Here is a 27,830-nt window from a genome sequence, read left to right as displayed (position 1 = left end):
ATCCTAACTTTGTTCCTTCTCTTTGCTTTGCTTAGTGAGAGGAGTTTTTTTATTTGACACTTGCCTCTATTACTTACTAGTAGCATTTTTGCTCTCAACTTTGCAATGTTAATTATGGATTCTCAAATTTTGGAGTTTAATTATTTGAAACTTTTTTGTCTGTTTTTTATTTTCATGTTCTCTTCTTCTTGTAGTTTCTTGATTTTAGTTTCATTTCATTGCAAGCACTTGTAACTGCCTCAAATAACTTCTTGTTAAAAGTTATGTTTGCTGCCTTTGATATCTCAAGCAAACATAATGAAATAGTTATGCTTTTGTATCTTTATTCCTTATTTTCAGTTGTGCATAATTGTCGGTGGAGATGTATGGACAACAATTTAAGAAGAACGAAGGGAAGCTGCCTCCAGACTTCAGATTTCATCCCACTAACAAGGAGTTCATCACTCCTCCTCAACAAAGTCCTTGACAGCACCTTCATTGGCCGAGCCATCGTTGACATTGACCTTAACAAGTGCAATCCTTGGCAACTCCCAGGTCCTAAAGCACAGCCCTATTTTCTTCTTTTCTTTTTTGGTGCAATTTTTTTTCTTATAGTCTCAATTGCATTGTTGAATTTGTAAGAGAAAGCAAATATGCGAGAAAAAGATAATACTTATTGAGTTTAAGGGATAGAAGGTACCCAACAGTGTTGAGGACTAATAGAGCAACATATGCTGGATACTGAAAAGCAACTGGGAAAGATAGATAGATTTACAGCTCAAGGACTAGATCTCTTGCGGAGATGAGGACATGAATGAGGTAGAAGACCTCGCTTTGTGAGTTTTCAGTATCGTCTCTTGTACATACATGTGTGAGATGCATACTTTTGCTTATCTAGTTTTATAGTATTTATATCCTAGGCTTCTTTGTGGGGACTATGACATGTTTGTGAGGATTATGATAATGATTTTTGTTTTAGGGATTCATGGATTTACCTAGTTTGATTGGATTTTAGATATTTTGTATTGTGCATTTTGAATGTATGAGAGATATTAAGAATTATCGATGTATTTGACATTGTGCATGTTGATAGATATGTCGATTGTCATTTGATTTTGAATGTTATGATGATATTACTGTGTTTGTTGATAGATTTATGGATTGTGGTATAGTTGAAACTATTGTAGGGTCCTGTTTTGCTTATGTATACCAAGTGTAGGATCGTGACCCTTAAGAATAGAGTACGCTCTTATAAAAATCTACGGAAGCTTTACACTTAAACACTAGAGGGTGAGTTTGCAAAGTAGGTTATAAATTGCAAAGAAAAAATGGCAATCTCAGAAAATAAACATCACAAACACAAACATGTATACTGGTTCCACCTCCCCGGTGTACATCCAGTCCCCAAGCAAATCCCGCTTGAGAATTTCCACTATGATTTTGAAACCTTACAAAACCAAAAGCAAACCTGACCAATTTACAAGACCATGTAAATTACAAACCCAATTGACAAGATCATGCCAATCGTCACACCGATCTCTAGACCAAAAGATCAACCCTTCTCATAAACCGAGAGAACCTTTCTTTGAAGCAATGTACAATTCCAATCCTATAAGCCTTGATATAGATGTGAATGTATAACAGTGGCTTAACAATCTTTTTAACTCTCTGAATATTGCTTAAACAAGCTCTAAGAATGATAGGAACAAAGGCAATAACAGAAACTCTCTTTTATAGAAAAATAGATTGAAAAACTAAAAGTTTAGAGAGTTAATTTGCACAAAATGTGAATCTTATAAGTGCAAAACTTGGTGATTGTTTTCTGATGTTTAAACCTATTTATAGCCTCTGAAATGACATAATTTTAAACCCAATTAACGTCCACAAAATGGCTATAAACAGTCACTTATTTAAAACCTGAAATCTAAAAAAACTGCATCTGTAGTCGACTACAAGTCATAGTAGTCGACTACACTGAGTCTAAACAGACTCTGTGAAGTCAGAAAATTGCTTAATAGTCGACTACAAGGCATAGTAGTCGACTACACTGTAAACTCACAGATTCTGGAATTTTCTTTTCAGTATTTTGACTGTAACTTTCTCATCCGATATCGGAATGATGTGATTTAAGATTTGTTGGAAAGTTCTTGAAGAGACCTACAACTTTGATCTTTTGAGTTTTTTCAGATTCTAAATGATATGGGGTATAAATGAAATGTTTTAAGACTCACTCAATATCTATAAACTCTAATGGCTAACATAGGGGATTTCTATTGTTAACCAACACACTAAGCATGTGTTAGTGTGTTCTAACACTATGTGTGTGCATGTGTGTGAGTGATCAAAGCTTGTACAAATATCTAAGCAAAGAAAATATAAAATTACATTTTGACAATAAAGTATATCTTTTTCTTTGCTTCATTTTGCCTTGAACTCATCTATGTCTTGAGTATCTCTTTGAATATAATTATTGATATAGCTCTAATACTGCAAAACAAATGTTAGCACATAATACACACAATATATAATATTTGTTATCATCAAAATAAACTAAACTTGGGGTCAAGATTCCTAACAACTATTACTGAGTAAATTATTCTACAAATTATATTGTGTAAAAACTATATTGTAAACAATGAAATTTGGATTATATTTTTTTGAATGAAAATATGACACCCTTAACGACAAGGATGTGCATCCTTGACGGCCACACTGTCAAGAATGTTTCAAACATTCTTAACGATTGTCCATCAAGGATGCCGTCAAGGATGTACCATTAGGGATGTGCATCATTGACGGGCGCCCGTCAAGGATGTTGACATCCTTGACAGAATATTTGCTGACGGGCGATCCTTAACGGGCCCCCATCAAAGATACACAATCTAACGGGATTTTTAGCATCCTTGACGGGAATGGCCGTCAAGGATGCCTAGTTTTCTACTCATGAATCTTACAAACCATTCTTAGTTTGAAAATTTGTAGGGTTTGAAAATTTGTAGGGTTTGACAATAATAAACTCAAAAGACTTGCAACTGATAAATATGCAAATTATATCATTCAAATTGCACTCAATATAAGAAAAGTCCTTTTCAACAATTTTTACCTCAATTTTGTTTTGTATTTCTCATAAACTTTTCTTTCTCTAGAAATGAAATTCATTATTTTCTTCTTATGGAACAAGAAACTTCACTTTATGATGAATTAGACATGCAATATGATGAATTAGACATGCAATCAGAGGACTCCTCAAAGAACTGGAGGATAAATTATTTTGCAAGTAAAGTTTTATGGTGCATTGGGTTTCTAGAACAAGAATTGAAGAATTGAGAAAGTGTTCAAGCTATTGAAGAATGATTATGTTGTATCGGATAATTATTATTTGTTGTTGTTTTTTTATTCTGTTTGGTTCTGTTTTAATCTCAAGTACAGGCCTTTAAGTTTCATAGTGGAGAGACTGGAGAGAGGGAAGCTGAACAGTTAGTTCAGCGGGAAGTAAATTTTGTGTTTTAGTGTTAATGTGATGAGCCTTGAATTAGAATTAGTACGAAAGGTTACGTTTCAATGCCTCTATGAAGCATAATACTTTGCCGCATGGTAGGATTTGTAACTTTTGTGTAAATTTTTGGAACGGCGTGAAATTATTTCCTATTGCACCGCATTGTGGACATTTACATATACAGCTTCTTTAGTAAACTTGGCAATACAATTTTATGTAACAAGAGAAGTAAATGTGGGATAGGGATCTACGATAATAGATGTAGCTTTGTCCTAATCCCACTACCCTGATGAAGTAAGGACAAATTTTCAAAACCAACCCATTTGATGTTTTAATTGTAAAAAACGACCTGTTTCCAATTTATTTAGAAAAACCGACCTGGTTTCAGCACTGTCGCTGAAACCAGGTCGGTTTTTCTAAAAAACTTTACGAAACTTCACGGGAGTTCAACTCCCGTGAAGTTTAGCACTCTTTTAAACTTCACGGGAGTTGAACTCCCGTGAAATTTATTTCCCTCAACTCCACGGGAGTTCAACTCCCGTGGAGTTGCAGGCAAGGTTTTAAATATCAGTTATCGGGAATTTATCGGACGGCCAAAATACTTATCGGATAGCGGAAATCGGGGATATATCGGGGATAAGTAGTATTTATCGGAGTGATATACTAGATGGTGTATATATATAATATAATAACTAAAAAATGTAATTTAACCATGCTTAATGAAATATAAACATACCAAAATGTAAATCATCATGTTTAGAATCACTAACCAATTGTAGAAAGCAAAACTTGCATCTTGACCGCACGATGAAACCATTCGATTGCATAGCCTTACTTATCGGCCGATAATCCCGATAAAAAAACCTTACTTATCGGCCGATAAGTACCGATAACGCCGATAACTTGCCAAAAACGATAACCGATTAAAAATCCAAGTTATCCTATCGGAGAGCTCCCAAATCCGATAACTCGGCCGATAATATCGGTTATCGGCCGATATTTAAAACAGTGTTTACGGGCTTATTGTTACATTGAAATTTAGTTAACTCATGGATGGTTTGTTAGTCACCAAAGTGACCATACCTTGAAGTTTCATGCTTATCAAATTGTAATATATAATTTTCAATTACTCATGATTAAGTGATGCTACTAATGAAATGACATAATCGTATATAAATTAGCCTGCAGCTTCACGGGAGTTCAACTCCCGTGAAGCTGGAGGCCAGATTTTCCAGCGAGTTACTCGTTGGGGATTTTACCCTGCAGCTCCACGGGAGTTGAACTCCCGTAAAACTGCGGCCTATATAACCGGAGCGCCAGACCCCTCCCCACCTCAGTTCTCTCTCCCCGCAACCGCCCCCAAACCCTAACTTCTCTCCCGTCCCAACCGCCGCCGTCCACGTCATTTTCGACCCCAGCCCCCCAAATCCGACCGTCGGCCCTTGATTCCGACCGCCAGAACCCCTTTCCGATCGCCGGCCCTTGATTCCGACCGCCGGAACCGCCAACTTCGCCGGATTTCGACAGTTTGAGGGTAAATTCCTCCCAAAATTAGATTTTCTCTTAATTTCTTGTATTTTCTCGCTATTTAATGGTGATTACATGTAAAAAATTATATTTTAGAATTTAATTGTGAAATTTTTATGAATTATGTGAAGAAAACTTAAATAATTTTGTCGATTTAGAGGGTAAATTATCAATAATGTAAAAAATAGTGTTACTACATATGTATGACATCTAATTTATTTTTAAAAAATAGTGTTATCAATAATTTTGTCGATTTTAGAATTTCATTGTGAATAAGTTATGAAATTATAAAAAAATCTAAAAATTAGTGCTATACGACATCAATTAGATTTGAGAATTTAATTGTGAATTTTATGAATTATGTGAAGAAAACTTAAATTATTTTGTCAAGTTAGAGGGTAAATTATCAATAATGTAAAAAATAGTGTTACTACATATGTATGACATCGGTATATGAATCGGTATATGAATTTGTAAAAAATTATGGTTCCCTAAAATTGATATAGGATTTAATTTTAAGTAACAATAAATTTTTAAAGTCTTTTCGTGTAATATTGATCTTGAATGTTTTACTCTTCAGAGGTAATGATGAACGATCGAATCGTAATTTTGTGTTCGTATGATGGGAAGATTAAATACCTCGAAAATAATATGCCCGTTTATGAAGGAGGTACGACGAGACCATTGTTTATAACAAAATCGTGTACTTTCGAGGAGTTGGTTAATGAATTGCACAAATTTATATTAACCAACTCACGTGAGTATCACCTTAATGTTATTTGTAATTATCCTATTGTGGAGAACAGGACAAGCGACATTCAAATATCAAGTGACTACGATATGAGTCTCATTGGAGTCTTACATGACGAGAAGCGTTCGATTGAATTGTTCATTGAAAAACATAAAAGGAATTTGGGCAAATCGTTGAATTATGATGGAATGTATTCCCGCATGTTGGAGGACCCTGATGTTGATTCCGTTGGCTTTTTATCTCCTCAACAAGATGAAGGTTGGACTCAATCACAATATATGAGCGGTCCTTCGCTTGTGGGCATTTCGAATGCGATCGATACTAACACGGGAGTTCAAGAAGATAATGCAAGTGTTGAATCTGAGAATGATGATGAAAAGGAGGGCTTACAAATTAATAGCATGACCTTGATAGATCGTGATGAAGGGGACAACCACCACATTGACGGGTGTTATGCTAATAATGAGTATGTTGTCTTAGAGGATCCGTCGCCTGATGAACTTCAAGGAGAAGAATGGATCGATAACTCCGTGATGGAAAGTGTTCCTATTGAGTAGGCGGGCAATTCAAAATCACGGCATACAACGGACTCCACACTTGTAGCAATCCTCGATTAGAGATGAATAACAAGAATGCATCCTCTTCCTTCATATATCGATTGATTTTACCGCATCTGAGGGAGGATTTTGATCTAAGGCCGAAAGATATTCGTCTTCTAGTGCAAAAAGCCACCAACTTGGATGTATCATATCACAAGTGTTGGAATGCTAGGAGGAAGACGATGATAAAAATATTCGGTGATTGGGATAAATCGTATGAGATCTTACCTCATTATCTTGAAGCACTCAAAAGAGAAAATCCAGGAACTGTCTACGAAGTATCTTCGGACCCCGTTGATGGCGGAGATCGACGGTTCACCGATGTATTTTGGGCATTTGGGCCATGTATTGAAGGGTTTCGATATTATCTTCCTCTTCTTAGCATTGATGGCACCCACTTATACGACAAGTACAAAGGTGATTTGTTTGTTGCCACCGGAGTTGATGCAGATGGCGGTTTGTTTCCTTTGACGTTTGCAGTGGTTGATATTGAAAACACAGAGAATTGGGCGTGGTTTTTTACATGCATTAGATATCATATCCCTAGTGTGGGTGCGCGGCTGATTACATTCATATCTGATAGGATGAAAGGAATTCCAAGAGCACTCCAACGTCATTTCCCGTCACCACATGCACATCGTTATTGCTTGCGACATATTAGGGACAACTTCAAGAAGAAATTTGGAAACGGTCAGGTTCAAGATCTTCTTTGGCAAGCCGGCTGTGCAACAGAAAAATTAGTTTATGACCAAATACGAGAGAGGATTAAGTTTATCTCCCGAGCTGCACATGATTGGATCGAAACTAGTTTGGGACCACACAATGTTGATAAGTGGGCTTTATGTGAAGATGGCGGGAGACGGTTCTGTATGATGACTACGAACGCTTCAGAGAGTTTCAATGGCGTACTCAGGGGAGCACGCGGTATGCCAATACAGTCACTAGTTGCTAAAACATTCTACAGACTTAATAACTTCCCAATACAGTCACTAGTTGCTAAAACATTCTACAGACTTAATAACTTCTTTCTACGACGTCGCGAACTTAGTGAAAATATCCGCTCGGAGCTCATACCGAAAAATGATGAAATGTTAGCGGCTCGGATTGTACAAGCTCGATCCTTTCATGTCGTAAGATACAGTTTTAATGAATGGGAAGTCATTGAGGGAATATCACATAGAGAAAATCGCTCTTATAAAGTTAACATGTTAGTGGATCACTTGTGTACGTGCACTTGCAACGTACCGTAATTACAATGGATTCCTTGTTCACATGTTGTCGCGGCTTGTTCTGATCTACAAGGTGGTGCGAGGATTTCACACTATGAGTTCGTCGAGGCTTGGTATTCTACTTACAACTATCGACAAACATACAATGAGTGTTTTCGTCCACTATATGATAGTCAATATTGAACACAAGACGGGCCACTGATATTGCCTCCTTTGTATAAAAGGTCGGCGGGGCTCCCTCGTTCCGTACGAATTAGAAATTGTATGGATGACGGTCGTGAAGGAGTTAGGGGGAGAAATAAGTATAGTAGATGCGATCAACCGGGCCATAACAAAAATAATTGTCCAATTAGGATTAGGCGTTGATGTTGTAATTTGTAGCGATTTCGATCTGTGTTTTCTTCCGTATGTCATTTGTGATTGTTAAATGTTAGGGGTTTCGTTCTGTGTTTGTTTCCGTGTGTCATTTGTGATTGTAATTTGTATCGTTTCGTACTATGTTATATAAATTTAATGTTTGGTTTCGAGTTATTGCTTTCTTCACGTTGCGCATTCGTTTGTTGTTTATATATAACTAGATGAGTATTTCAATGGCTTACATATTGCACATGATAGGGTGCGTGCTTTTTCCTGATGCGAGCAAGACTCTTGTACATGCACGATGGTTGTCGTTGCTAGAGGATTTTGACGTATGCGGCGCACTGTCGTGGGGCAGTGCGGTGTTGGCATACTTGTATCGAGAACTGAGTAGAGTATCCCTGATGCAGAATAAAGAATTCAAGGGATGCTGCACATTGATACAGATTTGGTCATGGGAGCGCATTCATATTGGACGCCCTACTTTACTTGTGCACCGTGACCTACAGGGGCAGTTTCCTTTGGCGTACAGGTATAATTGTACACACAAATTTTATTCGCACTGAATTTGTACTTATATATTCTCACAAATTTTATTCGCACTGAATTTGTACTTATATATTCTCTATTCTGCATATAGGTATAACGTGCGGTACGCTAAGTACCGATCAGCAACGCGCCATCGTGAGTTTTACCGAAATGAGCTTGATGGTCTCCAACACGAACAGGTAAATATAAATCTCAAGTCGTTTTGAATATTATAGTTTTGTTGTTGATACTGATAAATTTTTTATTTTATTTCAGTTCAAGTGGAGACCCTATACACAGCCGGAGCTGGATATGCATTCTCTTGCACCCATCTGCCGAGATAGTCCCGACTTGTGGAGAGCGAGAGTTCCATTGATTTGTTGGGAGATCGTGGAGATGCATGTCCCTGACCGTGTGCTACGACAGTTTACGCTCTCTTAGCATGTACCAGATCCTGTTGAGCAGATCTCTCGTCGGCGGCGACCTACTTCGCACCATAACGATTGGGCCATAGTCCGTGCGGCCTACATAGACAGGTGGGCTCACAGGTGGGATTTCATCCAGGATACGAGGCCCACGGCTGTTGACTACACCGCATATATGGGTTGGTATTGGGATATCACACGTAGATGGATCACACGTGACCCACAGCCCTTAGCTGGACACATGCCACGGCCACCGACAGACAGTTACATCCCTAGTGGGATGAACGAGAGAGATTACGTAAGTTTCTAAGCTAAATTATAATATTTTTTTCTTGAGTTGGTACTTATTAAATTATTTACCTCACAGGTCCGTGCTTTGGATAGCATTCAGGCGGATATTGATGCGACCGTGCCTGAGATTCAGGATCAGGTGGCGTTAGGGCTCCTCGGCAGGATCAAGAAGACCATAGCACAGGTGTTTCATAAGACTCACGTCGACGAGTTCGCAGGCCGTGAGGACAGGTCTCGATCATTTGGGCAAGCGTACACTCGGCGCCGACGGCCACGTGACGATGACGGCGGCACTTCGCATGCTGATGGAGCCGGCACTTCGCATGCTGATGGAGCCGGAACTTCACATGCTGATGAAGCCGGCACTTCACATGCTGATGGAGCCGGCACTTCGCAGCCTCACACACAGCCGGATACTCAGATAGTCGAGGCTCATCAGCGCGGGGGGCGGGGAAGAGCGAGGGGGAGGGGGAAGAGAGGGAGAGGAAGGAGAGGAGCTATATTGGGTTGTATTTGAACTTATTTTGTTAAAATTTGTAAATTGTATGAATTTTCAAATACTATACTTTTATGGATCAATTATAGCTCGATATGTGATCTTTTTGCGTATTGTTTGATTCGTGCGTGTTTAAATAATATATATATTGCAGTAATTATTGTCAACAGGTAAATAGTTATATATATGAGTTAAATAGGTAGACGTATGCATGATGTGCATGTTTTTGCAAAACCTGCAACTTCACGGGAGTTGAACTCCCGTGAAGTTGCAGTGTAAATTTCCCAGAGAGCGATTCTCTGGAAAATTTGGCCTGTAACTCCACGGGAGTTCAACTCCCGTGGAGTTTTAACAATACAACAAACTCCACGGGAGTTGAACTCCCGTGAAGTTGCAGTGTAAATTTCCCAGAGAGCGATTCTCTGGAAAATTTGGCCTGTAACTCCACGGGAGTTCAACTCCCGTGGAGTTTTAACAATACAACAAACTCCACGGGAGTTGAACTCCCGTGTAGTTTATTGAGGGAAATAAACTTCACGGGAGTCTCCCGTGAAGTTTAAAATAGTACTAAACTTCACGGGAGTTGAACTCCCGTGAAGTTTCGTAAAGTTTTTTAGAAAAACCGACCTGGTTTCAGCGACAGTGCTGAAACCAGGTCGATTTTTCTAAATAAATTGGAAACAGGTCGTTTTTTGCAATTAAAACATCAAATGGGTTGGTTTTGAAAATTTGTCCGATGAAGTAAACACAGCCTAAAGGTACCAAAAAACTTGGTGAATCTTATAAGATTATGCAATGGAAAATTTCATGAAATTAAGCCTATACTTCTAATTTCGAAAGGTATAAACAATCTAAACTGGATCAAACAACCAGAAGAAAAACCCTAGGAAGCTCACCAGCACCGGTGGCGCCGTAGCAAGGGACATTGGCGTCGACGACGGCGACGGAGAGGTCGAGTTGAGGAGGAGGTTGGCGGGGCGACGGAGAGGCCGATGATGCCCGCCGCCGACGAATAGACGACGTCGTAGCTCCGACCTGCCGGTTGCGCTGTAACGGCCAGGGATGCGCGAGCTGCGAATGGCAACCGGCAGCGCGCGATCGAAGGGGATGGACGGTGGGGAGACGAGGAAGAGGCTTTGGATTTGAGGGAGGAGGGGCTAGGGTTTTGGAGAGCGATGGAGATGGAGTCCATTTCTAGTTCTTGTTCTTGCTTGCAAAGATTGATCGTTCACAGATGAAGCGAAGGACCGAGCAAGAGTATAATAGAGAGTGGAAGATGACAGATGACTTTTTTTTTTTGGATTAATGTGATGGCCGGCGGGATTCCAGTGAAGCTCATGTCGAAGTCCGAAGGAGTCAACTGTGGAGATGCCCGCGGTCATATGGAAATTAAAATGGTTATTTTCACAACACCCCCCTAGAACGGTATCGATTCAGAAACTTCCCCTTAACCGTTTTGGTTCGTGGAGGCCTCTGTTTGGATATCATTGTGTTTTACTTGTTTTCATTGTGTTTTTACTAAAAATAAAACATCATATGTTTAAAAACCATGGTATTTTTTAAGCTAAATCATCCTTAAACTAAAAACACAACACTTATTTTAAAACACGTTTTAGATAATTTAAGTTTGGTGTTTTGGTTTTGAGTTTGAGTAGGTGTTAATATAATATCTAACATAATATATTAAATATAAGTAATATATAGTTATTATCAACATACTTATTATATTATGGAAAAATTGTTTCAAGGCCCCAAAATTGAAAATACAATGTGGCCCAGCCCCCTGTACTTTGGCCCATGTGGCTAAGCCCTTAAATATTCAAAAAACTGTAACTGAGCCCTTAAAGCAGTTCTCTCACCCGTATTTGCACCCAGCCTCCCTAAAATACCCCCGCCTTCAACTCCGTGCCTCGAAAACGAGATCCGATCGCTGGCGAAACCTCTCCGTCGCATTTAAGGCGAGATGATGGCCGTTTTGGGGGGAAATTTTGGCGCGCTCCCTCCGTTATATCTCCTGTTAACCCACTCGGCTTTGAAGAGAGTGTATTTATGGTGCAAAGGGCAGATCTTTGCGGTTAGGGCTTATGATCTTCAGCCCCCTACTTGTCCTAAAGTGCCCTTCATAACTCCTCTTAAATCCCCTTCATTTATGGCGGAGAGCCCCCTTATTTGCATGGTTTCCTTGGGTGAGAGAGCAGTGTTCTCAAGGGTAACTTCTGCAACCTCTTTTTTTGAGTTTAAGTTCGACGTGGCTGAGAGGTTGAAGGTTCCTTATGATGCGCTATCAATGGTTTATAAATCTGAAAGGATCTCTGATCTGAGTTTTGAGATCGAGAATGAGGATGATATGGAGTGTATGGTGGAGCACAACCGTAATATCGGGTGTCTGGAGATCCATATTCGAGCTACTATAGATGTAGATGTTTCCAGATGTGAGAACACCCCGAAGCAACCTCCTGAAATGTAAGTTATATTTACACTTAATTTATTTGAAAACTTATGAATTGCATAGAGCAGGTTAAATGTTAGCTTTTAACTGATATATGTTAACTTTCTACCGAAGGTTGTTAAGCTTTAGGGCATATTTGTTAACTCTTAAGGGTACTGCATTATTTAAGTACAAGTCCTATTTGTTATTTTAAGAAAAACCAATTATATTTGTGCAGCATTATGAATACACTGAAGCCAAAGTTTATTGATAGTACTTCTGCCGCAAACCATGGTTCTGAAAGAATTCCAATTGATAATCCCAGTGGTAGCAGTGTAGTGCGTTCTGATGACATTATTAACAACACAGTAATGATTCCTGGTTGGTGGCATAATGCATTAACTGAAGAGGGTCAAGAATTTGAAAGTGCTGAAGAATTAAGGTTGGCGCTGACATACTATTCTCTGGCCAAAATGTTTGATTATGAGTTTAAAAAGAACGAACCAAAACGTATCCGTGTATATTGCCGATATAAAGAAACTTACGAGTGCCCATGGATGTTGTTTGCTTCACCTGTTAAGAATGCAAATAGACTATCGATCAAGAAGTTTGTTAATGAACATACTTGTGGGCAGTACGGGCAAAATACAGGTCGTTCAAGGGCATCCCGTAAATTCATTGCAACACAGTTACAACCACTCCTGAAGGTCCGTCCAGAAATCCGACCCGTTGATGTGCAAAAGGAGTTCCTCACAAACTACGGCCTTAGAATTGATTACAGTAAGATATGGTGGGGGAAAGAGAGAGCACAGGAGAAGCTTTACGGGGATATATATGAGTCGTATGATCAACTACGATGGTAAATGCTGAGCTTTATTATTAACTTGTTAAGTTTCAAAGTTTGCTTGTTAAAACAAATAGTTAACATGTTCCTTGTTAAGTTCATTGATAACATTGATAACATGTTAAGTTTCACGACTAACATGTTAACTCTTGTAAATAACATGTTAACTTTTGTTAAGTTACCCCAATAATGTGTTAGCTTTTTTTGGTCGCTTGTTAAGCTACACGGATAACATGTTAACTTGTTGGTTTGTTTCTTCTTACACGACTAGGTATGAGCGCATGGTAAAAGAGACAAATCCCGGCAGTTACATACATGTTGACCAGAATGAGGGGAGGTTTTCGAGACTCTTTGTTTGTTATGCTGCATGCATCAAAGGTTTCTTGAGTGGATGCAGACCCCTTCTATTTTTGGACGGTACATTTTTGAAGGATCGATATAAAGGTATTCTCCTCTCGGCCATAGCATACGATGGGAACCAAGGTATATTTCCCTTAGCGTATTGCATATGTGATCAAGAGAATTTGATGAATTGGAAGTGGTTCCTCCAAGGTCTATGGTCCATACTTTATGAGAGGGCTGACCCTTACAATCCTCCCCACCAATTGGTTATAATTTCTGATGCGGACAAAGGAATTAAAGAATCAGTAAAAGAGTATTTTCCAGAAGCTCTACACTCGAGGTGTGTTCTACATCTTGTTGAAAATTTCAGGTTAAAGCTTAAGGACTTGGGTATGAAGTCGAAGGACACTCATGTTCTTGGGAACTTACTCCAAAGTGCTTGTTATAAATACACAATAGCAGAATGGAATTAGTACATGAAAGAGATATATGACATGGATCCAAGGGCATACAACATTGCTATGAACTACTCTCCTGATCAATGGGCAAATACATTCTTCCCGGGAATAAGGTAACGTTATTTGGCTGTTCTATATCTATGCTAATGTATGAACTTATGCTATTTAGCATGTTATCTTTGGATTTGTTAAATTCTATATCAGAGTTATTAACTATATCAGAGTGGATAACATGTTAAGTCTTGTTGATAATATGTTAACTCTTGTGGATAACATGTTAACTCTTATGGATAACATGTTAACTCTTGTTGATAACATGTTAACTCTTGTCAAAAACATGTTAACTTTTATTGCAAACATGTTAACTGTTAAATGTTAACTATTATATGTAAACATGTTAACTGTAATTAAAAAAATAACTCTATTCAATTATTTGTGTCATCCCTTATTTATAACATGTTAACTCTTATCTGTAAACTGTTAACTGTAATTCATATTATGTTAACCCTATTCAATTATTTGTTAACCCTTATTTGTGACCTGTTATAAAGTTATATATAATTTCAGGTATGGGCACGTAACATCTAATGTCGCTGAGTTTTTTAATAATTGGATAAGGGAAGCTAGAATGCTACGGATTCTACAAATGGTTGAGCATATCCGTAAACAGATAATGGTCCGAATGAGTAATCGCCGGTTACTTGCAGATAAATGGGTTGGATATCTCTGTCCACAAGCAGAGATGGTGCTTAAAGAAAATATAGAGAAATGTCGTCCATTGGATGTTAAGCAAGCTGCAGCTGACATATTTGAAGTGCAAGCACATAAAACTACCCGTGTTGATTTGGAGAAGAAGACATGCACTTGCCATGCTTGGGAAGTCATGCGGATTCTGTGTAAACATGCATGTGCAGTCATCTTGTACATGAAGAGAGACATTTACCAATATTGCGATTGGTTTATGTCCATAGAAACATTTAAAAAGAGCTATGACCTGATTCTCTATCCTATACCAGATTATGAGAAACGAAGCGTGCCAAGGGATGAGATCGAGATACTTCCACCACATACTATCAAAAGAAAGGGAGAAATAAAACATGACGTATTAACAACCGAACAGTGTACAAACGACCTTTGAAATGCTCTCGATGCCACTCCGAAGGCCACAACCGCGCATCTTGCAATGAACCGATCACCGATTGATATGAGTTGCGGATTTGCCGAAACACTTTTGAGTGTATGTAATACTTTTGTAGTTAACTGTTTATATGAACCGAAACATATTTGGGTGTTTGTAATACTTTTGTAGTTACCGGTGTATATGAACTGAAATATATTTGGGTGTTTGTAATACTTTTGTAGTTAACTGTGTATATGAACTGAAATATATCTATGCCAATGTGAATTATAATGAAAATGTTATCTTACTTGGGTCTGTAAAGTTACTCAGTTAGATTGTTAAGTTACAGTTAACATATAAAATTTTTTTGGCAGGTTATTAAGCTACACCTATTACATGTTAACTCTTGTAAATAACATGATGGATAACATGTTAACTCTTGTTGCAAACATGTTAACTATTATCGCTAATATGTTAACTCTTGTGGCAAACATGTTAACTCTTGCTGCAAACATGTTAACTCTTGTTGAAAACATGTCAACTCTTGTAACAAACATGTTAACTCTTGTGACAAACATGTTAACTCTTGTACCAAACATGTTAACTTTTGTTGCTAACATGTTAACTCTTATTGATAACATGTTAATTTTTGTAGGAAATATGTTAACTTTCTTTGATAACTGTTAACTCTTTGTCATAACATGTTAACTCTCGTAAGTAACATGTTAACTATTGTTGATAACAAGTAAACTCTTGGTGATAACATGTTAACCCTTGTTGATACATGTTAACTCTTGATAATAAAATATAAAATCTTATTACCATCATGTTTACTCTTGTAGTTACCGGTGTATATGGACTGAAATATGTTTGAATGTTTTTAATAATTTTGTAGTTAACTGTGTACATGAACTGAAATATATCTATGCCAATGTGAATTATAATGAAAATGTTAACTTATTTGGTCTGTAAAGTTACTCAGTTAAATTATTAAGTTACAGTTAACATATAAAGTATTTTTGGACGGTTATTAAGCTATACATATTAAATGTTAACTCTTATAAATAACATGTTGGGTAACACGTTAACTCTTATAGCTAATATGTTAACTCTTGTAGCAAACATGTTAACTTTTGTTGCAAACAAGTTAACTCTTGTGAAAAATATGTTAACTCTTGTGAAAAATATGTTAACTCTTGTGGCAAACATGTTAACTCTTGCTGCAAACATGTTAACTTTTGTGACAAACATGTTAATTTTTGTTACTAACATGTTAACTCTTGTGGATAACATGTTAACTTTTGTTGAAAATATGTTAACTTTCTTAGATAACATGTTAACTATTGTGGATAATATGTTAACTTTTGTCAGACATATCTTTCTTAGATAACATGTTAACTATTGTGGATAATATGTTAACTTTTGTCAGACATATGTTAACTTTCTTCGATAACATGTTAACTATTTGCTATTGTGGATAATATGTTAACTTTTGTCAGACATATGTTAACTTTCTTCGATAACATGTTAACTATTTGACAAAACATGTTAACTCTCGTTAGTAACATGTTAATTCTTATAGCTAATATATTAACTCTTGTAGCAAACATGTTAATTTTTGTCGCAAACAAGTTAACTCTTGTTCCAAACATGTTAATTCTTATTTAAACATGTTAAATCATGTAAAAAACATGTTAACTCTTGTTGATAACATGTTAACTCTTGATGATAACATGTTAACTTTTGTGACAAACATGTTAACTTTTGTTACTAACATGTTAATTTTTGTTGATTACATGTTAACTTTTATCGGAAATATGTTAACTTTCTTAGATAACATGTTAACTATTAGGGATAATATGTTAACTTTTGTCAGACATATGTTAACTTTCTTTGATAACATGTTAACTCTTGTTTATAATATGTTAATTTTATGTGGAAATATGTTAACTTTCTTTGATAACATGTTAACTCTTTGACATAACATGTTAACTCTCGTTAGTAACATGTTAACTATTATTGACAAAAAGTAAACTCTTGGCGATAACATGTTAACTCTTGTTGATAACATGTTAACTCGTGATGATAAAATGTTAAATCTTGTTACCATCATGTTGACTCTTGTAGTTACCGGTGTATATGCACTGAAATATGTTTGGGTGTTTGTAATACTTTTGTAGTTACCTGTGTACATGAACTGAAATATATCTATGCCAATGTGAATTATAATGAAAATGTTATCTTACTTGGGTCTGTAAAGTTACTCAGTTAGATTGTTAAGTTACAGTTAACATATAAAATATTTTTGGAAGGTTATTAAGCTATACCTATTAAATGTTAACTCTTGTAAATAACATGTTGGGTAACATGTTAACTCTTTTTGTAATCATGTTAACTCTTATTGATAATATGTTAACTCTTGTCAAAAACATGTTAACTTTTGTCGTAAACATGTTAACTCTTGTGACATACATGTTAACTCTTGTAGCAAACATGTTAACTCTTGTCGCAAACAAGTTAACTTTATTCGCTAACATGTTAACCCTTGCTGTTAACATGTTAATCCTTGTTGATAACATATTAACTCTTGATGATAACATGTTAACTTTATTCGTATACGGTATTATTTAACAAGTGAACCTGACATGTTATAAACTTTCTCCATATTTAACAAGTGAAGCTGACATGATATAATTATTAACTTACGCATCTAACATGTTAACTTTCTCCGGGCACTAGTTCATTAGCTGTTAATACACTATACAAGCTGAAAATTATGAAGATTGTTTACAGTTGTTTATCTACATAGCATTCTTCCTTAGGCTGTAACATTTGCGGCTCATGCAGGCGCTTTCAATGCTGGGTCCTCCACGGCTATTGTGCCCTTTCTATTTCTGAATTCCCAGCCTTCTTTTATTAGTTCCGCAGCAAGCCTTGCACGCACTACCGCAGATGAATCATCGACGGGCGTAACATGCAGAACATCACCTTGTTGTAGGATAGCCTGTACATAAAGGTATACATATATCCCACAATCGTAGCTACAAATAACAAAACATAAATACATATTACAGGTCGGTTTTGGAGATGAAAATTCTTTAATAAAATAAGGTTCATATGTTAATGTACCTTCCCTTTTGAGACTCGCATGGGATTTCCTTATATTTAAATGCCCTACACACCTTTTCAAGATCGAATGCGGCCTTCATATGGTCCATGAAGTTTATAATTTTGTTAACGGGCTCAAGGTAAGCAGAGGGAGTTACCGAACTATAGTGCAACGCTAAATTTTCATTCAATCTAACTTCGACACAATGCCAATGGTCATGACGAACAATTGGCAATATGAATATTGATCGGCCAGCGGCAATATGTTGTTGTATATAAAGTTCATATAGTTCATATAGCCGCAGATGAGCCTGGTCTCCATAGAGTGAATGTTGTTACACAAAATTAACACATTAAGAAAGAGCGACCTTTAATATGTGAACATGGTTCAAGTTCATATAGTTAATTTTTTTGAAAAACATGTTAACTTTTGTGGAAAACATGTTAACTCTTGTGTAAAACATGTTAGCTTTTGTGGAAAACATGTTAACTCTTGTGGAGAACATGTTAACTTTTGTGAAAAATATGTTAACTCTTGTGGAGAACATGTTAACTTTTGTGGAAAACATGTTAACTCTTATGAAGAACATGTTAACTTTTGTGGAAAACATGTTAACTCTTGTGGAGAACATGTTAACTCTTGTTGAAAACATGTTAACTCTTATGGAGAACATGTTAATTTTTGTGGAAAACATGTTAACTCTTGTGGAGAACATGTTAACTCTTGTTAAAAACATGTTAACTCTTATGGAGAACATGTTAACTTTTGTGGAAAACATGTTAACTTTTATGAAGAACATGTTAACTCTTGTTGCTAATATGTTAATCATTGTAGTTAACATGTGAACTCTTGTGGCTATATGTTAACTCTTATAGATAACATGTTAACTTTTATGAAAAAATATTAACTTTTATAGATAACATGTTAACTATTCTGGTTAACATGTTAAATATAAGAGCTTATCTGTTAACTAATTATATGAGGATTGGTCTTACGCAGAAATATGTAGATATAATCCTGTACTGCTTGTTTAATTCAGTGTTCTCTGGCAACTGCAGTCATAGCCGTAATCTATCTAAGAACGCCTCTGTTACTTTATCATCGAGTCTTCCCCCGCGGATCATATACAGTAGTTCCGGGTATGTAATTGTGTTGTTATCAGTAGTTATGACATATACGTACCTTAACAAGCAATAAGTTACGGAGGGTTAAAATTTAAAACATGAAAGCTAACATCTAAACGCACAAACATAACAAGCAAAAAACAGAGTTTCACAGTTAATATTAAAGAGTTAGCATTAAATTACTTAACATATTAACTGTCGTGGATAACATGTTAACACTTGTAGCTAACGTGTTACCTCTTGTGGCAAACATGTTAACTCTCGTTGCTAACATGTTAACTCTTGTGGGATACATGTTAACTCTTGTCGCTAACCTGTTAAGTCTTGTTGATAACATGTTAACTATTGTTGCTAACATGTTAACTCTTGTTGTTAACATGTTAACACTCGTGGTTAACATGTTAACCCTTGTTGCTTAAATTTAAACGTGAAAGCTTTACATTTTGAAATCAGCACTTACGGGCTACATTTCTCCTTGCAGTACTGCTCGAGCCATTTGTTCTCCTCAGCTGAGAGTTTCTCTGCAACATTTTTTGGTATTCTGTAGTTATGTACAAAAGCCCCAGCGCTATCTAACACTCGTAAGCTAAACGTGCCTACATCAGGGATACCCTCATTCACCTCTTTTAAGGCAGCACGATCCACATCTGTTAAATACGTGCTTTTTAGCACATCCCACTTGCCAACACTGTCGTCATGGTAAACTGTTATTTTCTTTGGGGTGTCACCAAGCACAATGGGTTCATCTTTGTGCTCACCTTCTTTCAACTTCAATCCCTTAGCCCTCGGTTTCTTATCCTCAGTAAATGGTGTCCTAACCAGTTTACCTTTCTTGGTTGCTCTTTTGCTTGGAGCTCTACTCCTATAACCCACATATTTTTTGCTCACCGGCTTCCTCGGCCTCTCAATCCTTCGCTGAGTGGAACTTTCTCAATCACACCTTCCTCCTCCTACACTATCTGCTTGTCCTCCTCATCCTTGATCACCTCGTCTCTCTCTTCGCTCTTGCTCATTTCCTCGACAACTTCATTCTTGGTAACATCGTCTCTCTCTCTCTCTCCATTCGAGCCCTCTTCATCCTCAACCATCTGCTTGTCCTCCTCATCCTTGATCACTTCGTCTTTCTCTTCGTTCGTGCCTATTTCCTCGACACATTCATTCATGGTGACGTCGTCTCTCTCTCCATAGTTGTCTCCATAGTTGTCCTCTCCATCGATTTCATGCTTGTCCTCTTCTTCTTCTTCCACTGTAGGGTTTCCTTTCAGCTGCTTTGCAATAAGCTTCTTCACATTGTTCTTTAAAATCAAGGGATCTACTATGTCACAAGATTCGTCCAACCCCTTAACCTTTTCGTTAAGTCTACGAATCTCGTCCATGAAAGTTTGACAATACAATTTCTTCGAGACCCTCAGTGTACGGCAAAGTCTCTAGTTTACTTTAACAGCATTTCTCTAAAATTGCAGTTGCTCCTCAACTGGTAACGTTTCAATCTCATCTTCCCTTTCGAAAGCCTCATCAATGGCTTTTGACATTATCTATAATTTAGAAATAACAAAGAGTTAACATCAAGTTTATAAAGGTTAACAGTAAGTGGTCCACAATTGACACAGATAATTAAAGGTTCTTCAATCATATATAGGTAACATGTTAACTCTTGTTGCTAACATGTTAACTCTCTCTGGTAACATGTTAACTCTTGTAGCTATCATGTTAACTCTTGTGATAATATATTAACTCTTGTTGAAACATGTTAACTTTTGTTGCTAATATGTTAACTCTTGTTGCTGACATGTTAACTCTTGTGCAAACATGTTAACTCTTGTAGAAAACATGTTATCTATTGTTGCTAACATGTTAACTGTTGTAGAAAACATGTTATCTATTGTTGCTAACATGTTATGTATTCTTGTGATAATATTTAGCACCTTAGAACTTACCAAACCTATTGACCATCTCTTCTCATGTTCCTTCTCTTCTTCCTTCTTTTCAACCTTCTTTTCTTCTTCAATCTTCCTCTTCCTTACTGCTGCTTTCTTCTCCTCCCTATGTACGACTGGAAATTGTGGTATGAGCGCATCCCTTCTAAGCCTCATCGATGGCCTTCTGATTGGATATTTCTCATCGGATGGGCCAATTTCATCTATTGGTTTATGTACAACCTGGATGCTAGCTTTTGCAGCCTTGGCAACTATTGTGCGCTTTCTAAAAGATCCATACTTCTCACCAATCTTCACCCAGTTAGTAAGGGATGGTTTGAATCTATTGCTCAAGGCATATCTTTTAATCCTAGTCATTTCATAGTACCATAGCTGCAAACAATTAATACATGTTAGTATGCAATACTAATCTTTTAAACAATGAATATAGTTAACAGAACTGAACTGAAATATAGTTAACACTGACAACACCAACTTTAATACTGGAAACACTATAGTTAACATGATACTGGAAACACTAAAGTTAACATGAACCGAAATATAGTTAACAAGATCCTTAGAATAGTTAACATGAACCAGTAAGCCTTAATGGTTTCTTGACGTAAGTTGACAGAATACAAGCAAGCGTTCACATGCACAGGTTAATCCAACTTACAGGGATCAAAGGCATGCATCCAGGTACATAGCTTACTCTTGACCTATGCAGACCTTCCGTGGCAATCTTAATTCCTTTCTTCGTCTGATCATAGATGTATTTCCCCAGGCCACATTCCTCACTCTTTCAATTGAATCAACATATTTGAACAAGAGCCTTGGGATGCCTTGGACAATGCTAGGGCACCACATCATTGAACATTGATAGAGTATCTGTAGTAACACAAAATCTTTAATATCCTTCTTCTTTCTTGATTCAACAAGAGATTGCAGTAGCTCTTCCACATATCGCCGCATATTCTTCGTTGATTTCTTTGTGGTTCTAGTAAAATGTTCATCAAAATACTCCACCCAAAGCCTAGGGAAAGGATCTCTATTATTGTAAATTATTTCCCCATCAATTGGGAAACCTGTATGTTCATGCACCCAGTCCATATCAAAATTAACAACCTTTTCTCTCCCACTTTCGGCATCGGGCAGAGAAAACGCCACTTCATTACCCTTATAGTGTCTCAATACAAGTTCCAGCGTGGGTCGATCTACTGCTGGGGGGGCAAACTTTACATAATGCTGGAATGTACACCCTTGGTATGCATTCCAATGACACTGCCGCATTCTCGGTTCGAGGACTTTCATAAATTTACAATATGCGGAGAAACTTGCAGTGGGTCTAATTTTAGCAGCACCTGACTTTTTCCTGTATTATAATTAAACATTTAACATCAACAACACTTGACATCCAACATCCAATAGTTAACATGCAACAATGAACTGTAACAGTTACGCTATAAACCTTAAAAAACAACAGCCAAACTTAACATTAATAAGATGTATATAGTTCACATTTAACATTAAGGTATCAGCTAACACGTCCTTCAACCAATGTCCAGGCATATAGTTCACAATTCAACTTCAATCCCTTAACATCTATGTAAATTGGAAAATATAACATATAACATTATCTTACTTCTTTATGGATTTCTGTGGTGCGTTTAGTGAACTTGTAATTTTTCTTTTTCTCCTTACACCCATCTGGAAACTCAACAACGTTTGGGTGGCTTCATCGGTGCTGCCATTCCCTGATGATGACGCATGGGTGGACGACGACTTGGAGGCAGGGGAGGATGTGAGAGAATCGGTGCCACGGTCGGTCTCAGATGGCAAAAGGGGGTCTTCGTCGGTCTTGGAAGGCGAGGGAGGATCTTCGTCGGTCTTGGAAGGCGACGGCGAGTCTTCTCGCTCGTCGTTCATTGGTGCATGTTCCTGACGTTGCAGCGGTGGCAGAGGATGGTAAACAACTTCGAATTCGTTCGCCGGTTTTTTCTCCATCTGCGATCTGGTTTCGACCTAACCCTAGAAGCGGATTTTGGTTTTTCGCCGGAGAGTAAGCCAGAGACAGAGTGCGGGAGAGAGAGAGACGAGAGAGAGAGAGCGCCTCGATAGTAGCGGAGTGGCGGCACCGTTACCAACGCACGATGGCTGTAGCAGAGTGGGCGGGAAGGGTAAATTCGGGATTCTGAGGATTGAGTGAGCTGGAGGGGCTAAAATGAAGTTTTGGAGTGTATTTTGGGTTTATACCAAACTTTAAAAGTACATGGGGCTGTTGCACATTGTTTTTTCAAGTTTGGGGCCTTGAAGCAATTTTTCCTTATATTTATACTATAGTATATTATAAATAATCTAATATATTGGTAATATTTATTAAATAATATAAATATAAAATAAATAAAATATCTTATATAATAATATAATAATGTAAAATAATATATTTATAATATAATAATATTTGATTTATATTATAAATTATTATAGTATTATTAATAAACTCTAACATATTAGAAGCCTATAATATATATATATAATATTAAAATATTTGTAATTTAAAATTTTATTAATAATATAGTAATAATAAAATAATATTACATTATTAATATTATAATATTATATTGAATAATAGTATAATATTATATTAATAATAGTATAATATTATATTAATGATAAAGTATATGATTTTAAAATACTATATAATATATAAAAACAAATTGATATACCAAAATAATAAATATATAATTACTTGAACATAATATGTAATAATTATAATATAATAAATAATTATAAAATAATATAACACATTAGAGTATAATATAAAATATTAATATAGTAAATACCTAAATAATTAATATATTATAAAGTAAAATATTTTTAATACTAAATAATTTACTGCTATAAATGTTAATGTAAAAATAATATATTCATATACCAAAATAATTAATTATATAATTACTTGAACATAATATGTATTAATTATAATATAATAATAATTATAAATAATATACTCATTAGAGTATAATATAAAAATATTAATATATTATACACTAAATAATTTAATATATTATATAGTAAAATAATTTTTAATACTAAAATAATTTACTGCTAATAAATGTTAATGTAAAAATAATATATTTATAATAATAATAATATTGATTTATATCATAAATTATTAAAGTATATTATTAAACTCTAACATATTAGAAACTATAATATATTATATAATATTAAAATGTTTGTATTATGGTGAATTTATTATAATGTCAAAGTAATAAGTAATATTAACATTATTAATAATATTATATTCTATTAATAATAGTATAATATTATATCAATAATAAAGTAATATTATTTTAAAAATATTATATTAATATAACATTAACAAATTAATATACCAAAATAATTAATATATAGTTATTTGAAAATAATATGTAATAATTATAATATAATAATAATTATAAAATAATATAACTCATTAAAGTACAATATAATATTATAATACATTATACAATATTATATTATATTATATTATATTAATATTTAGGGAAAGTTGCTTTGAGGAACCAAGTTTTTTTGGGCCATGCATCATCCTCCCCAGCCCAAAAACCATAACTCCCAACCCCTTATACTAAAAAAAGAGTGCAAGTAACCCCCAAACACTGTACAAACCCACTACCCAATAAACTCATCCCCAAATTACATTGGTACCGCCGTCTCAAGCCCGGAAGTATTAACAATTGGGACGATATGGAGAACTCATTCCTTGGTAAATTCTTTGATGACGACGACGAGGTATCCACAGGACACTTTTTGATGAGAAACAAGAAGATGACGAGACAGTCGACGACTTCGTCAAGCGCTTTCGGAATGCCAGGGACTCCTCCAAAACCCCATCTCATAAAAACTCGTCCACATCTCCTCCTCCATCGCCGCCACCTCCGGCGACGGAGCCGCCGCCGCCGGAATCCCCCACTCCTCCCTCATCTTCACGCCCTCTCCGTCGTCAAGATCGAAGCTCGACCAGATCCGCGTCACACCGCCGCAACGCCGCCTTCTTCCTCATCGTGATGATCCGTCGCCGGTAGTGGACGATTAAAACGGTGCTGCTCGTAGATCTTGAGACCGCCATTGACGGCGATGCGGAGAGCGTCATTGATTGAACGACGAGTCTCATTAAAAACCCTAGCGTCTTCTCTAGGGACTTTGGAAGCGTCCCCTGCTTAAGTTTCTTCGAAAGGAAATTATATGGCTTGTGAATTTATTTTTGGTGGATATTTCTATTTGAATATTAAATATGGATTTGGGAGTAATTAGTTGGTTGCCAGCCTGAAGGAGGAAATGCTGCTTGAAAACAATTGATAAGTGAAAAATATTGTGGAGGCTTGTATAGAAAATCATAACATAGGGAGATACTGGAGGAAGGCAGCTGATTAGTATAGCTTTTGATGCATATATCTTCATTTGACAATTTATCAACAAAAAAAAAGAGGATCAGAGTCTCATTATTTTTCTTGATTTTTTATTATGGGATAAATAGCGGTGTTACGGTTTGGGGAGGGGTTAACGGTTTGGGGAGGTGTTTTTTATAGGGAGCAAATAGTTTGGGGGATTTTCGACGAATTGTTTGGCGGAGAAAATCGCGCTATGGAAACTCTTTTCTTGGCTCATATTCATCGATCCTTTCCCCTGATTTATTTATTTATTTATTTGCTATTTTTTGTCTTTCGCTTCCTACTACTTTCTTTTTGTGAAAATTTAGAGAGAAAGATTCTTGAATTTAAACCCTCTCTGATTGCCGCATATGAAGCAGTTCCTTGTCGATCGCAAAAAGGCTGGTAAGTTTCATGTTATACTTGCTTATGTCACATATGCTGGTTTCATGTGCCATAGTGGCATTCTCATTATGGCTGATATATTCTGCTATTATGTGATATTTTGGTATTCTTTGTGACTTATGCTGTTATTATGTGATATTTTGGTATTCTGTGTGATATATTCTGCTATTATGTGACATTTTGGTATTCTGTGTAACATATGTTGCTGTTATGTGATATTTTAATATTCTGTGTGACATATACTGCTGTTATGTGACATTTTGGTATTCTGTGTGACATATGCTGATGTTATGTGATATTTTTTATATTTTGTGTAACATATGCTGCTATTATGTGACATTTTGATATTTTGTGTGACATATGCTACTGTTATGTGATATTTTTACATTCTGTATAATATATTCTCGTTACCAGTTACATATGTTATAGTTTAAGTGTTATGTGATATTTTTACAGATATAATTATGGCATACATGCATATTTTTTTTATCAAGGCGATCCTAGAAGGAAGGGAGACAATGAATATTGAAGCTTTGCAAATGGAGTAAGATGTTACGGGCAGAACTTGTTGCTCAAATCATATGCAAAAGGGAGAGGACATAAAATTAGAAGAAGAAGAAGCAGGAGAAGCAGGAGAAGGAGGAGGAGGAGGAGGAGAAGGAGGAAATTTGTTTGCTTTAAATTTGAGTTTTGAGTTCATTGTTTGTATTGCACATTGTTGTAGATTGGTTCTACGAAGGAAATGGAATGGTGGGTTGGGATTGTAACTTCCTGATGTATTTTTGTTTGATGGGTTAAAATCCTTTGTAAGGATGATTTTGATCCGATTAGAATTTAATTTGTGAGTGTTGTTATGTTTCTTAGATATTCAAGGTTAGATGGTAAAATGAGGGAACATTTATGTATCATAATTAATCGTAAATGTGACAAATAAACATATCATGTGATATTTCAATGTTATATGTGATAATTCAATCTTACATGTGACAGTTCTACCTTATATGTGATATTTAGATCTGATTTGTGATATTTGGGTGTTGTATGTGATATTTGGGTGTTGTATGTTATATTTGGGTATTGTTTGTGACATTTGTTGTTTATACGTGATATTTAGGTGTTGTATGTGATATTTGGGTATTATATGTGATATTTGGGTGTTGCTTGTGACATTTGTTGTTTATACGTGACACATTCACTATCAACTAATTACAGCCAAATATCACAAATTACAGTCATGTGTCACGTATAAACAACAAAAACACAAGCAACACCCAAATATCACATACAACAGGTATAAGTTACATCTAATAGAATCATTCCACATGTGACAAATAAGCATATCATGCGATATTTCAATGTTATATGGGTTGTATGTAATATAAGTCACATCTAATAGAGTCATTCCACATGTGACAAATAAGCATATTATGTGACAAATAAGCACATGTGGAATTACTCTATTAGATCTAAATATCACATACAACAAATTACAACCATGTGTTATGTATAAACAAATTATAACCATGTGACAAATAAGCACATTCACTATCAACAAATTACAGCCAAATATCACAAATTACAGATATGTGTCACGTATAAACAACAAATATCACAAGCAACACTTAAATATCACATACACCATCTAAATATCACATACAAAACCCAAATGTCATGTATAAACAATAAATATCACAAGCAACATCCAAATATTACATACAATACCCAAATATCATATACAACACCTAAATGTCACGTATAAACAACAAATGTCACAAGACCCAAGAATAACTAAGAAACATAACAACACTCCCCATCCCCTTATTCTTCTCAAACCACCAAGACCCAAGAATCAACAACTCGTCCTTCAAATACTCCGAGCACTTATTCACTAATCCAACACTCATCTTTACCTTCAACTCAAACTCTCCCTTTTCACCATTCCACCCCTGCAACTACATGCAAAATCCCCTGCA

At 36.1% G+C, this 27,830-nt stretch overlaps 5 protein-coding genes across 7 annotated transcripts in view; 4 read left to right on the top strand and 1 right to left on the bottom strand.

The window, feature by feature from the left end:
* The window catches only part of LOC109825673 (D-amino acid dehydrogenase), a 47,999-nt gene extending 37,317 nt beyond the window's left edge, over positions 1 to 10,682 (bottom strand). The window contains exon 1 of one of the 2 annotated variants that reach the window (XM_020392541.1): positions 10,575 to 10,682. The gene's annotated coding sequence lies outside the window, so the exon portion shown is untranslated. The remainder of the gene's footprint in view (positions 1 to 10,574) is intronic. The other variant, XM_020392540.1, reaches the window with a different exon arrangement.
* LOC109826773 lies at positions 6,373 to 7,602 on the top strand. The gene has a single exon (XM_020393795.1). The coding sequence runs from the start codon at positions 6,373 to 6,375 to the stop codon at positions 7,600 to 7,602; it is 1,230 nt and encodes a 409-aa protein (XP_020249384.1).
* On the top strand, positions 8,986 to 9,828 carry LOC109825675. Of its 2 annotated transcripts, none has more exons than XM_020392544.1 (2): positions 8,986 to 9,189; positions 9,316 to 9,828. In XM_020392544.1, the coding sequence occupies exons 1-2, from the start codon at positions 9,067 to 9,069 to the stop codon at positions 9,697 to 9,699; spliced, it is 507 nt and encodes a 168-aa protein (XP_020248133.1). In that variant the 5' UTR covers positions 8,986 to 9,066; the 3' UTR covers positions 9,700 to 9,828. The 2 variants fall into 2 exon arrangements, with proteins under 2 accessions (XP_020248133.1, XP_020248132.1); XM_020392543.1 differs by having other exon boundaries at positions 9,259 to 9,828.
* On the top strand, positions 11,645 to 13,765 carry LOC109826772. Its single transcript, XM_020393794.1, has 3 exons — positions 11,645 to 12,141; positions 12,345 to 12,965; positions 13,222 to 13,765. The coding sequence occupies exons 1-3, from the start codon at positions 11,645 to 11,647 to the stop codon at positions 13,763 to 13,765; spliced, it is 1,662 nt and encodes a 553-aa protein (XP_020249383.1).
* Positions 13,769 to 14,888, top strand: LOC109826771. Its single transcript, XM_020393792.1, has 2 exons — positions 13,769 to 13,863; positions 14,318 to 14,888. Exons 1-2 carry the CDS (start codon positions 13,769 to 13,771, stop codon positions 14,886 to 14,888), a joined length of 666 nt encoding a protein of 221 aa, XP_020249381.1.

Source organism: Asparagus officinalis, chromosome 10 (assembly GCF_001876935.1).
Source record: "Asparagus officinalis chromosome 10, Aspof.V1, whole genome shotgun sequence".
Taxonomy (NCBI): Eukaryota; Viridiplantae; Streptophyta; class Magnoliopsida; order Asparagales; family Asparagaceae; genus Asparagus; species Asparagus officinalis.
Note: the sequence above shows the minus strand (reverse complement) of the source record. Positions and strands in the feature narration are given on the sequence as shown.